Genomic DNA, 16,643 nt, shown 5'->3' with positions numbered 1-16,643 from the left:
AGGAAGGTCCCTGATGGGATAGGGTCCTTCAAATACACAGAACCCCAATGACACCAACCTCCATCATGACACAGAAACACCCCCATGATGAGAGGAACCTCTATGGTGACAACAGGGAACCCACAGTGGCAGAGGATCGAGAGGGACCCACATGACAGGACCCCCGTAAAGACAGGCACCCCTCCTTGACACAGAGCCCTTCACGGTGACACAAGGAATCCCCAGTGGCAGATGCATCCCATAATGACCACAGCGGCTCAGAGTTCCAGAGATACCCCCAATGACAGAGACCCGGAAAATAGCATCAGCCCTTCCACGATCACGGAGGACCCCAATCGTACACCCGGGAGTGGTGCCCCCCGCGCGCCCCGCGACCCCGCCCCCCGCGCCCCCCTCACCCTTCACGGCCTCGCCGCGGTGCAGCGGGATCTCGCCCTCGCCCTGCGGGCTGTGCGCCTTCACGGCGATGAACTTGCGGCCGGGGACGGCGCTGTAAAGTTTCCGCTTCGGGCCCCGGGGCGGCGGCGCGGGCGCGGGCAGGGCGGCCAGCTTTGAGGCAGAAGACACGCCCGGGGACACGCCGAGCCCTTTCCGGGCTGTAGACGAACACGTAGGTGACGGACGCGATGCCAGGGGCAGCGGGCACGCGGCCGGCCCGGGGCCCTCCATGGCGCGCGGCCCGGCCGCCCCGGCCTCACCGCAGCCGCCCGCCGCAGCGCCGCCGCCCGCCGCCCGCCGCCGCCCGCCCGCCCGCCGGCCGGCCAGGGCCGCTCCATGGGCCGCCGCCGCCTGCCCGGCCCGCTCCCGCCAGCGCACGAGCCCGCGCCCGCTCAGGGCTCCGGGGCCGCGGGGCTGCGCTCCCGGGCGCGCCGGGCTCGCTCCATGCCGCGGCCGCTCCTCGCGCCCCGCCTCCTCCGCGGCCGGGCTCCTCCCTCTGCGGGCGGCGGCGGCGGCCGGCCCTCCTTCCTCTCCTCCAGCGGCCACCTCACCGCGGCCCCACCGCGGGAAAGGCCACCGGGCGAGGGGCACTGCCGCGCACGGAGGGCGGAGGAGAGGTCGGACTGAGGAGGGCGGGGAACGCGGTCAGCAGAGCCAGGTGGAAGCTGGGGAGGGACTGGGGGGGGCGGCTCCGCGGCCAGGAGGGCTCCCCCATTGGTCCGCCCCCACCTCCCTGCTCAGGCCTTGGCCTTCTCCTCCACCTGGCCACTGCCATGTGCTGGGCGCCCAAATCCTCCTCCAGACCTGTGTCTTCTCCTCCTCGACACCTGTCTCTGATGCCCATGCCCACTCCGTGCTGACCACCTTCCCCGGACGGCTCCCCGACCTGGGCACCGAGCCTGAGGCTCAGAGGTCCTTCACCTTGGCGCTGCTGTAAAGCCTGCACTGGCTCCCTAGTACCTAGGCAGCCCAGGTCCCCATTCTCAGGCAACAGCCAGGCTCTCGGATGTGAGAACTAGCTACACTCCAGCCGCATGGTTGGGCATCTTCCTTTTCCTCCTCTGGGCTATTCATGATGCCGTCCACAACACTTCAACTATTCTAACCCTACTCATCTGTCCAGTTATTAAGTTACTGTCTCTCAGCTACGACCCCATTTTTCTCTGCCCTGCTCTGTGATGCTGGGGATACTCTGCCACACATTGCGGGGAGCTAGGGGGCTTCATGCCAGGCTCTGCCAACAGGGGGCGCTGGGGGGGTGCAGACTGGGCCTCCCTCCACACATTCCTCCCAAAACACCCCCTTGCCCCGCCTGCCCCCGCAGCTCAAATGCCACCCTCTCTCCTTTAACCAAAAGGACTCTCCTCCCCTGAGGTCTTCTCCCTCCATGGTGCACCAAACTTCCTCAGTACCCTCCTGGCCACTCACAAGGAGCTTCCCTTACCTGAATCACTGCCCATCTAACTGCCTCTTACTCCTGGGCCCCAGGGGTCAGTGTCCTGAGACCTTTAGGACTCCCTGCTATTATCTCCCACCACATCTGGCACTCTAAGCACTGACTAAATGTTTGTAGAAAAATAGTAATAACCCTGCTGTCCCACACACAGCAGGTCTTAGTTCTATGTTTGCCAAAAGAATAAATGAATATACAAAAAGTAAATGAAAACAGGGTACCTACAGGCTTTTGTTTCTGCAAAACTGAAACATCCCAAAGTTTATTCTTTTAGCCACTGGCTGTCCTACCCTTAAGAAATCCATGGGACATGCAAAAGCTTCAGGGGAGAACTGAGGTGATTTGGAGGAAGACAGACAGCCTTGGAGTCTGGGCAGAGACACGGAGAGAGAGGAGACATCACAGATTACAGCTGCACAAGTGGGGACAAAGGCAAAGGAAGAAATTGCTTTATAAGCTCCTGCTGCACCCCAAGCCCTCTGCTGAACACTCAGGCTTAGAAAATTTGGGAACCAGGTCTACCTGGGGCCCAATTATGCTGCTTCCTAGCTCTGTGACTTTAGACAAGTCACCTACCCCATCTGAGCATCAGGACCCTCATCTGTAAAACAGTGTTAATAGAGCACAGCCTCATGTATGGCCAAGGTTAAGAGAAACGATACACATATGCTGCTCGGCCCAGCTGTCATCTTCAAAACAAAATGCTGTTTATGTAACTCATTCAACAATGTCTCCTGAGCACCTTCTGTATGACTGGCTCTGGCAGGAAGACAGCTCCTGCCCTCAAAGTGCCAGGAGGAGAGGTGCCTTAAGCAGCAGTGGCTGGACTGTGCTGTGGGCCAGGGGATCTCAGTAGGGACCCCTCACCTGCCCAGGTTCTGGAAGGCTTCCGAAGGAAACAACTGTGTGAAATTACCCCTACCTGACTGATGAGAAACCCAGGCACAGAGTGATTAGCTGACCTGTCCAAGGCCACAGTCAGCAGGCGCCAGGTCTGCACTGGACCCCAACTATCTATCTACAGAGCCAGTGCCCACCTTCCTACTCCCCACTGTCCAGCCCATTGAGGCCAGTGGTGCTTTAGCCCAGGCTTCCACCTCTAAGTTCTGGGGATGCCAAGTCCCTCCCATGTCCCCGGTTCTCAGGGTCCCAGTGCTAATGGTACGGGGTCTTGTGGTCCAACAGGGCTGGAGAGGTGGGGGAAAGACAAAGACTTCCCCTTGGAGACAGGGCTAGGGGTCACCTATAGGTTTCAAGCCCTCATGGAGATGAAGCTCCATTCCCTAACCCTTACCACACACCACCCAGCCCTGCCTCATCTCAGCCTTTACCCTCCTTCTAGCACTGCAAGAACCTTTGTAAAGCACAGAGCTGGCCAAACCCTCTCCTTCAACATCCTCCCTGAGATCGCCTCAGGACAGGTCCAGCTCCAACCAGATCAGTATGGGGGAGCCTGCTCCAGCCAACAAGGCCTCACTTTCTTCCCTTTCCCATCCAGGAAGGCCTGTATGGGGGGCCTGGCAGTCCCCCACCCCAAGCCTCAGCCCATCACTGTAGAGGTGCCAGGCACCACTAGGTCTCTCCCTGCCTCTCCATGCTGGCTCCTCCTGCTGGGTCCCAACACCCCACCCACCCAGACCCTGCCAGGGCCTCCCAGACCCCTCCTACCTGATCTTGCTCTGGCTGCCCCTGCCTGCTGTGGGGCCACCGATGTCATTCTCTTGGTCACCATCCCGATCTCGGTCTTTCTCCTCCTGCAGCCGCTGGAGCAGCAGCTGATGGGGGAGGCTTCGCAGCGAGGGTCCAGGAGAAGCTGCCGGTTGCACCTCACCCTTCAGGTTGATGTCACTGGCTGAGCGCTGCAGGGGCCGAGGGGAGGCCAGGCCACTGGGGCCAGCCAACCGCCGCCGCTTTGCATAACTGGGGGTTTCCCTGAATGGTACTGGGGTGGGAGTGGGGGGTACAGATGAGACTCTGGGCAGCCAGATAGGATGACCAACTTACCCTGGTTTGCTTTCCAGATTTTAAAACTAAAATCCTATGTCCCAGGAACTGCCTCAGTCCTGGACAACCAGGACAGTTGGCCAGCCTATGACTGAAGCTACCATTGGGGGTCACATCCCAAACTGCCTCTAACTCTAGCTTCAGGGGTGAAGCCTGCTCCTCCTGTCAGCTAAATGAGGTCTTGGGCATGCTCAGATCTGCTCTTGGAACTATCCATTTCACAGGCTTCAGCAGAGGCAGAACAGGCCCCGTGTGACAAATCTCACCAGGCTACTGCTATACTGGACCATCTATAGTTAACTACAATGAGGGAAACCATAAAAGACGTTCTAGACCAGGGTTTGGCAAACTTCTTAAAGAATCAGACAGTAACGATTTCAGACTGCAAGCCATATAGCCTCTGTCCTGAGGACTCAACACTGCTGCTACAGCACAAAACAGCCACAGAAAACGTATAAGCAAATGGGTGTGGCTGAGTTCCAATAAAACTTTATTTAAAAAGCAGGTGGTGATTTTAAAAACATGATCCAAATATATGCTATTTACAAAAGAATCCCTTTGGATCCAAAGACACGAGTAGGTTTAAAATAAAAGAATAAAGGAAGATATTTCATGTAAATAGTAACCAGGAGGGCTAAGTAGCTATATTTATATCAGACAAAACAGACTTAAAGATAAAAAATATTACAAGAGACAGAGGACATTGTATATTGATAAAGGTGTCAATTCATCAAATATATTAACAATTATTAACATATATGCACCAAACAACAGAGCATCAAAATATATGAAATAAACATTAACACATTTGGAGAAATAGACAGTTCCATAATAATATTTAAGACTTCAACACCCCACTTTCAATAATGGATAGAACATCTGGAGGGACAATCAATAAGGACATAGAAGACTTGAACCAATTAGACCTAACAGGTATGTGTACAGAACACTACAGAAAACAAGAGAAGAATATATATAATTCTCAAGCGCACATGCAACATTTTCTAGGACAGGCCATATGTGAGGCCACAAAACAAGTCTCAATAAATTTTAAGTGACTGAAATCACACAAAATATCTTCTCCAATCACAATGGGATGAAGCTAGAATTCAAGAACAAAAACAAACAAAAAAAAACCTGAAAAATTCACAAATACATGACAATTAAACAACACTCTCTTAAACAACCACCACGTGACAAAACAAATCACAAGGAAGTTAGAAAACACTCAGAAAATAAAAACAAAAACCTGCCAAAACTTAGGGGAGACAGCAAAAGTGGTGCCAATAAGGAGATTCATAGTTGTAAAACATCTATATCAGAAAAGGATAAAAGTCTCAAATCAATAAGCTAAGTGCACCTCTTAGGAACTAGAGAAGTTCCTTCTCTTAAGGAACTAGAAAAAGAGAAGCAAACCAAACCCAAAGCTAGCAGAAAGAAGGAAATTAGGATAGACAAAGATAAATGAAATAGAGAACAGAATATAAAGAGAATGAAAACAAGAGTTGTTTGTTTGAAAATATCCACAAAACTGACAACCTGTAGCTAGACTGACTCAGAGAAAAAAGAGAAGAGAGACACAAATAACTAAAATTAGAAGTGAGATTGTGGCGTTGCTACCAATCTTATAGAATTAAAAAGGATTAAAAGAGAATACTATGAACAACTGTATGCCAACAAATTAGATCCAAGTTAGATGAGATGAACAAATTTCTAGAAAAACACAGATTACCAAAACTGACTCAAGAAGAAATAGAAAATCTAAACAGACCTGTAACAAGCAAAGAGATGGCTCAGTAATCACAAATCTCCCAACAAAGCCAAGTCCAGAGAGCTTCACTGGTGAATTCTCCCAAATACTTAGAGAAGAATTAACACCCATCCTTCTCAAATTCTTCCAAAAACTAGAAGAGGAAAGAACACTTCCTAACTCATTCTATGAGCAATTAAAAAGTAAGCAAAGGACTTAGTATTTCTCCAAAGAAAATATACAAATGGCCAATAAACACATGAAAGGATGCTCAACATCCTTAGCCACTAGGGAAATGCAAATCAAAACCACAATGAGATACTATGTCACACTGACTAGAATGGCCGTAATAATAATAATAATAATAATAATAATAATAATAATAAACCGATGATTACAAGTGTCAGCAAAGATTTGAAGACTTTGAAATTCTCCTACATTACTGGTAGGAATGTAAAATGGTGAAAAACAATTTGGCAGTTTCTCAAAAAGTTAAATATAGAATTATCATATGGCCCAGCAATTCCCCTCCTACGTTTATGCCCAAAATAACTGAAAACAGGTATCCAAACAAATTTCACACATGTTCTTAGCAGCAATATTCATAAAAGCTGAAAGGTAGAAATAACCCAAGTGTCCTGTTGAAGAATGTGTGGATAAACAAAACTTTATACATACAGATCATGGAATATTATTCAGCCATAAAAAAGAATGAAGCATCCTACAATATAGATGAAGCCTGAAAACAAGCAGAGTGAAAGAAGCCAAACACCAAATGTCACATATTGTAGTGTTCTAGTCATGGGAGCATCTCGAATAGGTAAATCTATAGGGACAGAATGTATGTTAGGGTTAAGAGAGGTTAAGAGGGAGGGGAGTGTGGAATAATTACTTCATGTATGCAGGGTTTCCTTTTTGGGGTGATGAAAATATTTGAAATTCAATAAATGTGGTTGTATAATACTCTGAATGTATTAAATACCACTGAATTATTCGACTTAAAATAATTAATTTTATGTGATGTGGACTTAACTCTAAATGAAACATAAATCCTCCATTTTAAAGCCTTGATTTAAAAAAAAATAGAAAGACTGTGGGCTGAATTTGGCCTGTGAGGCCTCACTTGCCAAGCCCTATTCTAGACTCCTGTCAGCAAAGTGTGAGCCGTGGACCATCAGCCTCACCTCAGAGCTGAAACTCTTTGGAAATGAAGACACTCACGCTCCACCCAGAGCCACTGAGTCAGAATCGACATTGAACAAGACCCCTAGGTACGGTGTGAGAACTTCCCTCTGGCCCTGTGGGACAGCAAGTTGGTGAGAACATGAAAGCACGTGTGTGAGAAACAGTGGGGGAGAATGTGGACCCTAAGTTGGCCCAAGAAGACAGAGGGGAAGACACATCAGTAGCTATTCCCAGGCCAGGATCTCTGCTTCAGGCCTATCAATCTAGAGAGGGCTGCCAATGGGTTTCAAGGTGTCCTGTCCCTTGAACAGTAACAGGTCCCAGCCTACCAGACCCTCCACAAGGGCTTCCCTTCCTGAGGAAGAGGAAGGAGGATGGATGGGCAGAGCCTCCCTCCAGCTCTTCTGTGTGCAGGCCCATCCCGGGTCCCTGAGCTGGGGTAAGACATGGCAACTGACCGTCACTGAAGAAGTGTCCCTGGAGTGAAGGTGTGCAGAGGGAGTAGGGGTGACAAGGACAGGTCCAAAGACAGCCTCTGCCCAGGTCCAAAGACCGCCTCTGCCCTAAACCCCCTTTATAAAAATGAACTAATAATAATCACTCCTTGACGGGTTGCGGAGAGAGTAAACTAAAATAACAAGGCTCATGAATGTATTACCTGTAGCTCAGGGACATCTGGCTATGTCATCTGAGTATATGCATGATACCTGAGCAGACTAGGGTCCATAGCCAGCAAAGCCAATGGCCACACAGAGGCCAACTGGTCTGGATGCCTGCTCCGTACCTCAGCTCAGCAACGACACGCCTAACTCCAACCTGGAGAGCATACTCAGGGTCAGCCAGACAGTGAGTCGTAATAATGGTGACCCTAGGAGCCCTAGTATCTCTGTCCACTATCAAGAAAATGAGGGGCAGCTGGAGACTTCCTCTCTCTTGGCCACGACCAGACACCCTCCTCCCTCCAATCAGCTGGACCAATGTCACCGGCCGGAGTCTAGACACATAGAATCAAATCCCACACAAGGTCAGAGGAGGGAAAGGTATTCAAATAACCATAAAAAAAACCATATTTTACTTAAGAGAAACTGAGGCACAGAGGTCCTAAGCAGCTTTCCCACAGTCAAACAATCACAAGATGAGAGGATCCCACATGTCTACGAACCAGGGTTCTCCCAGGCTAACAACCACCTCCAAAACACTCACCAGCCCCAACCAGACCCTAACGGAGCCCTCACTCTGTCTCTTGTCCCTAACTCAAACCTCAAACCTTATCATGGTTCTCTGCCCATCAGAACCTGGATCTAAACTCTATGCCACGTCATTAGCTCAGTTGTTTACTCAACATGTACCTACTGATACTCGCTATGCTGCAGCTGTGGAGTCTGCCCCCACCCCAACCTTAGAGACTCAACCCATGATCATGGTCCCCTGGCCTTCCCAGGACATGAGAGACTCATAACCAAGCCTCAGTGGAGGAGGTCTGTTCAGGGTAGACTCTACAGAGGAAGAGTCCTTAAATGTGAACTTGACCTTAATCTCAACCCCAGTCCAAAATGCAACCCTAGCCCTGACCATAAGAGAACCAAGACCAGCCCTAGCCCTTTGCTGTCCACTGTCACTTAACCTTTTGGGGGTTTTGTTTTGTTTTTTAATAGGGACACTACAACCATGGCAGACAGGGGAGCCTGGGAGTCTGTGTTCCAGAGAGAACCATGGGCAGAAAAACCTGGCCCACCCAGGACAGAGGGCGCTAAGAAGGGAGCCCCTCTGTGGCCAGCTAGCTGAAGGGGTCGCCTTTCCAAGAGGGGAGACCTACCCTCTCCCATAGCCCTACCCACTTCACACAAGAGAGAGAAGGCAGGATCCCAAGGACAGGTCCCAGAGCAGCCCGGCACCCACCACCGACATGGGAGTGGGTGGGGACCTCCTTGAGGCTCCAGTGTGGTGGCTGTGCCCATCCTCCTGCCTGCCCTAGAGTCAAGACCAGGTGGCATCTCCTGGTTTCCCCTTCAGGACCATGAGTCAGGCATATCCTGGGCTCCCCTGGTACACTGGCTCAGAGCTCAGTGCCCTGAAGATAGCTCTTCCCTTCTCCATTTGCATCCTGACCACTGTATTTTGTTTTCTTTACATGATCTTGTCCTACTGAAGCACACTATGGGCTACTTAAACCAGCTCTTGCTCCAGGCAAGAGTGACACACCGAGGGTCAATGGCTGAGATTCACTGCCCCATGTCCCCAGTGACCTAACAGGAAATGAACCTTGACCCTCACTTCAACACCACTCTCAACCTAAGTCGACCCCTAAACTCAACAATGGCTCCAACCCACAGCCCTAACCTAACCATGCTCTCAACCCTTACTCAGATCCTTTGTCCACTCCACACAGGCCCTTCCCTCGGCAGATTCCCCATACCTTCAGGGGCCATTAACGGACCATTGACCAAAGTATAACTGCAAGGAAGAGGCTCAGGGTATGGGGGGCTCCCTTATACCAACCCCACTGACCCCTGTACCTGTTGGGGACATGACAACCCCCACAAATCCACATCCAACAGGGACCTGGGTTGGGCAGAACTCACCAACATCTGAGTCTTTATGGGTTTTGATGACCTCTGCGAGCTCAAAGTTCCCTGCGATGATGGCCACCTGAGGAGGGAGGGTGAGAGAGGGGACTCAGGGGTGCCAAACCTGCCCCCCTTGGCCACTGTGCATCCTGCCTGGGCTCCTGTGTGGGGTCTTCCTTGGTTGGGGGCCCCAGGCTCAGACCCTGGCCCCTGTCTAACCCACCACCCTAAGGGATTAAGAGGTTTCCTGGGACATGAGACTTTGAGCTAAAACCAGGACAGTCCAGGCCTATGGGTCACCCTACTGATTCTCTTAACAGCCCCTCCACACAGACCATCGCTCCTGTCTCAGCCATGGTCCACCATTGCCTCATACCTGTCACCCTCCTTCTTCCCTTCCCTTGTCTCTGCATCTAGTCATCCAACAGGCCCTTCCAGACTCGCCCAAACCCACCAGGCTCTTCCATTGCTGTGTCTGTCCCCTGACTGGACAGCCACAGAGGACCTACCTGTCTTCCTCACATCTCTGAGGAGACCTCTGAAGGCCCTCATTTCCACTGAGAACAGAATCCCAGCTCCCTCTGAGGTCGAAAAGTCCCCATAACATGGTCTTAATTCCCTCACCCACAAATTCCAGGCCACAGAGAGACTCATGCGCCTGGTGCCAAGAACCAAAGTCCCCTGGAGAAGGGGCTCAGAAACATCACCTGAATTAAGTCAGGGACTGGAAGTAATCCTCTCACCCCTGATTTGGCCTCTATACTCCACCTGTCTCTGGCAGGTCAAGCCCACACTGGTTCTCCCCTGACCCCAGAGGACTATGACCCTCTTGTTTCCCTGGAAGGAAGACAAGGGAACCGTCCACAGTGAATCCCCCCAGTCCACGAGCTGGGCGCTGCACTGCCCACCCCCTTCCTCTATCTCACCCTGGGCCAATCCTGGAGTGAGAGCTCCCTTATTGCCTTACAGGGTAAGAACCACGGTCCAGAGAGATCAAGTCACACAGAGACAGACACCCAGGGGTCAGCCTCACGCTCCCGTAAACCACTCTTGTACCTGGAAGGCTGTCTGGCTATTGTAATTGCGGACATCCTTGTTAGCTCCACGGAAAAGCAGGACTCGAGCACAGCTCTCCTGTTGGGAGGGTTGGAGTGGGGGTCACAAGTGGGCAGCTGGAGGGGCACAGTCAGGATGCAACAGCACACACTGGGGCACATAAGGGGGTCCAGGGCACACCCACCCACACTGACATGTCCAGTGCCCGTATGCACTGGCTAGGGATGAGCAGGTCAGGTCCCGCTTGGCCCAGAAAGCCCAGATGTGCACGATTCATACCCGGTTGTTTGGAACACACATGTAACGTGTGCTCAGGCAACAGATGTGCACACATAGGCCTGGAAGGCCACAGTTCACAGCGGGCCACAGAACACGCACCCAGGAAGTAACACACAGGACTAGACAGGTAAGCAAGCACTGCACAGGAGCACCTGCACGCACCCATGCATGCGTACACATATAGTCACACCTGGTTATAAAGGGCACAGATGTGCAGGGCTGTATTCCCTGAGGCGTTCTGAGCCCCCATGTCAGCTCCGTAGAACAGCAGGTGTTCCAGGTGTTGCACATGCCCAAAGCGGCAGGCCTGGGGGATGAGAGAGATGCTGTTGGGTCCCCGAACAGAGTGCAGGACCCTCAATCCTACCAATAGGGTCGGGAAAGCCCCCACTGCCTCACAGAGCCAGGAAGCTCCCTCCTACCCCCAGAGGCTGACACTCCCCCTGCCCCTTCACACTCCCTGCCCACCTGGTGGATCTCCTGCCAGCCGTTCTCATCTGTGGTCCCCAGCTGAGCATGGTCGTGAAGAAGCAGCTCACAGCAGAGGGCATCCCCGCCCCCCAGGGCACTGTGGTACAAGGGCGTCAGGCCGCGGCTGTCCTTGTAGTCAGGTGAAGCGCCCAGGTCCAGCAGGGTCTGAAGGCAAGGAGCCTCAGCATTCATGCGGGACCCAGCTTCCTCCCCGCGCTGGGCCATGCGCCCCTCCAGGCCAGGGCCCCGCCCACACTGACCGTCAAAGCTGCCGCATTCCGCTGGCGCGTGGCACAGTGCACAGCAGTGAGCCCATCTCGAGTGCGGAAGTCCAGGTGAGCACCGCCGTTCCTCAACACCTTCAGCAGGTCCGTGGCATTGTCCAGCTGGGCCGCAAGGCTCAGAGGACACTCTGAGTTCAAGAGACAGATGAAGGTTAAGGTCCCAACCACTCCAAAGCCATGCCCTTCCTGCTCTGCTTCTCACCTCCTGTGTCAGGATCGTGGAAATTGGGGTCCAGCCCCTTGTCCAGTAGGCGGGCCACCTTGTCCGTGCTGTGCAGCTGGACGTAATCCATGAACTTCTTCAGGTTTGCCTGGAATACCCAGCCGTCCTGGTCAGCCCAGCACCACAGTTACAATCATCTGCCACCCGCCTCCCACCAGTAAGCCTCAGGCCACCGGTCACCCTACAGGAGCAGGTACTGCCCCACCTCCTCACACCTGTCACCCTACACCATGACCTTGTCACCCAACATATCACCTTAAGTCCTGTACTCTCACATGGCCGTCTCAGCTCACTGGGCCCAGGTGCTGCTTGAAGTCCTTCCCTGCATCCCCGGCCCACTGCAACAGTCAGTCTCAGCCCAGCTAGCCCCTCATCAAGTACAGGTTGCCCTGGTCATGCCCCCAAGCAAATTTCCTACCCCAGCCTCACCACTGCTCTGACTCCTCTCCTCAGCCATGCTGCCCCAAGCTGCCCAGCCTGGAAGAGCCCAAGGCACCCAGGCAGGAGCCACCCCTACCACAGCCCACATCCCCATCACTCCCAAGGTGGTCTGTTCCTTCTTCCTCATGAGATCACCCAAGGCAGACCCCTATCCCTGAGGCCCTTCCTCACCTGTGGGTGGCCCCTCCTGTGACATGACTTTGCCTTTCATTCATTGACCTAGTCATGCATTAATTCACTCTGCAAAGCCTCACTGAGGCTAATGCTACAGATGCTGCCTGCAAAAGGCAAGCTGCCTTGGCTGGAGGCCCCGGGTCTTCTACAAACACTCAGACTGCATCAGAAATAGGAGAGAGCACCATGGGAACCACTTCACAGGAGGTGTCCTCCTAAGGTGAGTCTAGACAATCAAACAGGAGGAAGGGTGCTCATGACAGGGGGGAGATGTCAGCCAGACCCAGAGGGGATGGTGTGATGGTGAGGGCTGGTTAGAGTCCAGGCAGGCAGAAACATGCTGGGCTGGGGTAAGGAGTTGAAACTCAATCTAAAACCCAGTGGGAGTCACTAGAGGTCAATAGTCACCAGTGTCCTGTGGGTTGCTCGGGACAGTTTTAGAGAAGAGGTAACCATTTGGGGAGGAACCCAGAGTGACAGGGTCACAGTGGGCCAAGTGGAGAGCGAGGGCAGTCTCTGTCCAGCCAAAATCATGGCCTCTATCCCCATGTGCCCCAGGGGCAGCAGAAAAGCCCGGCATGGAGGCTCCATGGTCACAGAGGGGTCACTGCACCCAGAGGTGACAGTGCTCAGATCCTTCTCCTAAAACGAGACAGGCTCCAGAGACAGTCAATGAAGTGTCCAGTAAGCAAACGTCCCCTGGCCACTGGAACCTGAGGTGGGAGCTGAGGGGTCTGCCTGCGGGTAGGGGCCGTGACACCCACATTACCTCTCCTACATTCAGAGAAGGCAGTGAGGTGGCCCCCAAAGAACATTGGGGGTCAGGCCCACCTAGCAATGATGCTCAGTAGGTGTCCCTAAGCACAGGGCCCCAGCGACAGACAGATCTGGATTCAGCCCGTTTCACTGGCTGCACACCTGTAAGCAAGTCACGTCACTTCTCTGGGACTCAGTATCTTCATCTGGAAAATGGGATAGTGATAGTCCTTCCCAGGAGAAAATTGAGATGCCTAATTATGAGTGCCCAGCACTGGCGGACCACTAAGTGCTAGGCTCCTTGTTCTCCCCACCCCCTCCCAGTTCCCCTAACTGAGGACATCAGGTGCTTGTTCACTTCCGTTCCATCCAGGCTCTCACCAAGACACCATACCCTATCACACTCCACCACCACCCCCAGCCAGGGGCCCACCAGAGGGGTGAGCAAGAGTCTGATCTGACTGAAACCCATCACCAGACCACGCACACAACAGCCATGGTGCTGGAGTCTGCACCCAGCCCTCCAGCTGCCCCAACGCCTACTCCGGGGCCCTGACACAAGAGAAAACAGCCTGAACCAAGCTGGAGGGACTGTGGTCAGTCCCAAGCCAGGGTGGAGGATGCTGGGAGCAGAGAGAGGGCTCTTGGGAATTTTTAAAGGACATTGTTGATATCACAAAATCCAGTCAAGGCTGGGGTGAAGCGAACACTGCTCATGGGGGCCAGGAGGTAACCTCTGGAGTCCCTTCTCTGTGGCCCCTCCTTACCTTAGTGTGAAGCTTTGCAAACTGCTTGTCATCAATGAGGTTCTGGGCATAAACTCGCCTCTTGTATCGAAACTGCTCAGGTAAAGAAAAGGCAGAGAAAAGGCACCCGCCTGGGCTGAGTGAGCGAATGCGTGCACAAAACCAAGTCCTACTTGCTCACCCGGCCAGCCACACAAATCTCATACGGACTACCATGGACATGGATGGGCTGCACGCCTGCTGTCCCGTCACCTGCAACAGCCCCTTCTCTCTCATTCCCACCCCAGGATGCCCTGGAAAATGCCACTCCTTTTCCAAGACCTGATTCCAGGCTTACCTTCCTAGACATGCCCTGAGTAGAACTAACCCCATTTCCCTGTGCCACCAAAGAGGCCAAGCCAACTTTGAGCTCAACCACCATAAAGCTCACTTTAATGCTCATTGCACTTGCCACCACCACCCCAAGCTGTAAGTCTGTCCTCACACCTGACAGTGCACTCAACATCCTTGCCATTATGAATGGGTGCACAAATGAGAAAGACATCGGTCTGCCCTCAGAGACTCCACGGCGGGGGAAGGGAACAGATGTGCACACAGGTAACTCGCTGGCTTACCCCACACACTGCTCTGCGCACTCGCACCCCGCTCCGCAGAACCACTCTGTTCCCACCACACAAGACGCTGACTGCAAACACTGCACGCCACACACAAGTCTCGCCGCACGTACTGCTCACACCTCACACGCTACACACACCGCACACTGCGCCCCGCGCACACACTGTATACACCGTTCACTGCGCTGGGCACACACAGACACCCCACACACACACACACACGGCTGACTCCTCCGGTCCGTGTCCCTCACTGCCGTGCCCTTCACTGCTCTTGTCCCGGAACTCCGTGGTCGCGCCCCAGGCGCTCGCCTCCCGCCCCCGGTCGCGCGCCCCCACCCGCCACTCACCTCCAGGTAGGGCAGGGGCGTGTCCAGGTTGGGCGGGTACTCCTGCAAGAGCCGCTCCTCGTCCAGGAACTTGCCGGCGCGGCCCCGGGAGGGCGGCTGGAAGAGCCCGTAGTTGAGCGCGTCCTGGAGGCTGTGGTTGAGGGCGCAGAGCACGCGCTGCTTGGCGGCCCACACGGGTGCGGCCGGGTCCAGGCGCAGACACTTCTGTGGCGGAGCGGGCTCATGAGTGCGGACCGGGTGAGCGCGGACCGGCCGCGCCCGGCCCGGCGCAGGGCACCAAGTCCCGGGAGCCCCCGTAGGAGTCCGGGGCTCCGGAGCCCAAGCCCCGGACCCCGCGCCTCCGCGTCCAGCAGGCGAGGACCCGCCCCAAGGGCGGTGCTTCCCCGGGCCCCGCCCCCGCCCGGGTGGTGGGGAGGGTCTCCGCGGAGGCGGCGGGGGAGGGGTGAGTAGCCGCGGGCCTGGGGTCCCGGCACCAGCCTCAGAGCGCGCCGGTGGGGGGGGGGTAGGGGGTTGGGCGAGGAGGGCGGGGGCGCTCCCGGGACGGGGCGGTGGGGCTTACCGTCTGCTGCAGGTCCGGGATGCCGACGCGCACGACCACGGCGCTGGCCCCGGGGCCGTCCATCCCCGCGCCGGCGCCCGGGCCGGAGCCCGGGCGGCTCGCGGCCGGGAGCGGAGCGCACTGGGGCTCCGCGCGGCGCCCCGGCCCCCCCTTCCCCCCCGCCGGAGCCCCGTCGGCCGCGCTGCGCGGGAGGGGGCCGGGGGGGGCCGGGGCCGGGGCCGGCGCGGGGGACAGCTGCGCCGAGGGCTCCGCAGGGGCGGCGGCGGCGGCGGCGGCGGCGCGGCTCAGCTGCATCGGCCCCGGCTCAGCTCGGCGCCTGCCTTCCCCGGGGGCGGGGGCGGCGGGGGGAGGGGGCCTGAGCCGGGAGGGAAGCGGGGGTGGCAAGGGGGCTGCGCCGGAGGCGGGGGCCGGGAGGGCTCAGGGCCAGCCGGGGACCGGGGGCGAAGGGGACTGTACAGGTCCCGGGGTGAGGTGGGAGGGTTCGTGCGGTGGGCCTGGGCCGCCCCACAGGGCGGGGGCCCTGGGGGCTGTGCGGGGGGTGTGGGGAGTCCTAGGCCTTGGCGTGGGGGGAGTGGCTGAGCCGCGAGGGCCGCGCCGGCTTTCGGCTGCGTGCGAGCATCCGCGGACCACCGAGGAAGATTCCGCGAGGCGGGGGTCCTGAAGCTGGGGTGGGGTCCGCGTTGGGCACAGGGACCAGAGAGGGCAGGAAGGGGAGAGAAAAACGGGAGAATTAATTTCCGGGGGTGGCAGCTTCTCCCCCATTCTACCGACCTCCCTACACCACTCAAGGCCCGGGGGAGATGACGGTGACCAACCCTGCCCCAGTCCTGGGTGTGAGACGGAGGAGACATCGGGGCCAGGGAGGGGCTAGGGGCTCTCCCACAGCAAGAGCCAATTAACCCTCCGACTTAACCCTTACGACCACCCTGAATAGTGTTCAGCGCGGCTTCCCGCATCCCCAGCCGAGTTTGGGGAGTTCTGTCTGGACTCCAAGGCCGCCTCTCCTCCTCCCCACCCTCCAGGCCCCCTGGTCTGCCTAGACCAACGCCTGTCGCCCCCTTTCCGTCACCTTAGCGACGACAGGATGGGGGCGCGACCTATGAGGACAGCCTTAGGGGAGGGGGCGCTACTAGTCTCCACCTGCAACGGGGAAGTGAATTTTAGTTTTACACGTTGTCGTGGCAACGCGGGAGGGGGTGATGAGTGGGCGGAGAAGAGGGGAGCGCAGTAAAGAAACTAGCTCAGGCACCACCGCCCCATTGGAGCATGCCACCCCCCCAACACTAATAAACCTTA

At 55.4% G+C, this 16,643-nt stretch overlaps 1 protein-coding gene across 1 annotated transcript in view; it reads right to left on the bottom strand.

Annotated features, from left to right (window-relative positions):
- SHANK3 (SH3 and multiple ankyrin repeat domains 3) overlaps positions 1-15,641 on the bottom strand; it is a 45,429-nt gene extending 29,788 nt beyond the window's left edge. The window contains exons 1-12 of the mRNA XM_040637796.1: positions 15,348-15,641; positions 14,789-14,992; positions 13,849-13,920; positions 11,690-11,798; positions 11,464-11,615; positions 11,201-11,368; positions 10,923-11,039; positions 10,454-10,531; positions 9,413-9,479; positions 3,560-3,833; positions 1,105-1,144; positions 399-549 (exon numbers count right to left, since the gene is read on the bottom strand). Of these exons, the coding sequence (XP_040493730.1) occupies positions 399-549; positions 1,105-1,144; positions 3,560-3,833; positions 9,413-9,479; positions 10,454-10,531; positions 10,923-11,039; positions 11,201-11,368; positions 11,464-11,615; positions 11,690-11,798; positions 13,849-13,920; positions 14,789-14,992; positions 15,348-15,641 (1,726 nt within the window). The remainder of the gene's footprint in view (positions 1-398; positions 550-1,104; positions 1,145-3,559; positions 3,834-9,412; positions 9,480-10,453; positions 10,532-10,922; positions 11,040-11,200; positions 11,369-11,463; positions 11,616-11,689; positions 11,799-13,848; positions 13,921-14,788; positions 14,993-15,347) is intronic.
- Between the last annotated feature and the right edge of the window lie 1,002 nt (positions 15,642-16,643).

The sequence above is a fragment of the Ursus maritimus genome, unplaced genomic scaffold, assembly GCF_017311325.1.
Source record: "Ursus maritimus isolate PB19 unplaced genomic scaffold, ASM1731132v1 scaffold_21, whole genome shotgun sequence".
NCBI classification, from domain to species: Eukaryota; Metazoa; Chordata; class Mammalia; order Carnivora; family Ursidae; genus Ursus; species Ursus maritimus.
This window is presented reverse-complemented; position numbering and strand designations above follow the sequence as displayed.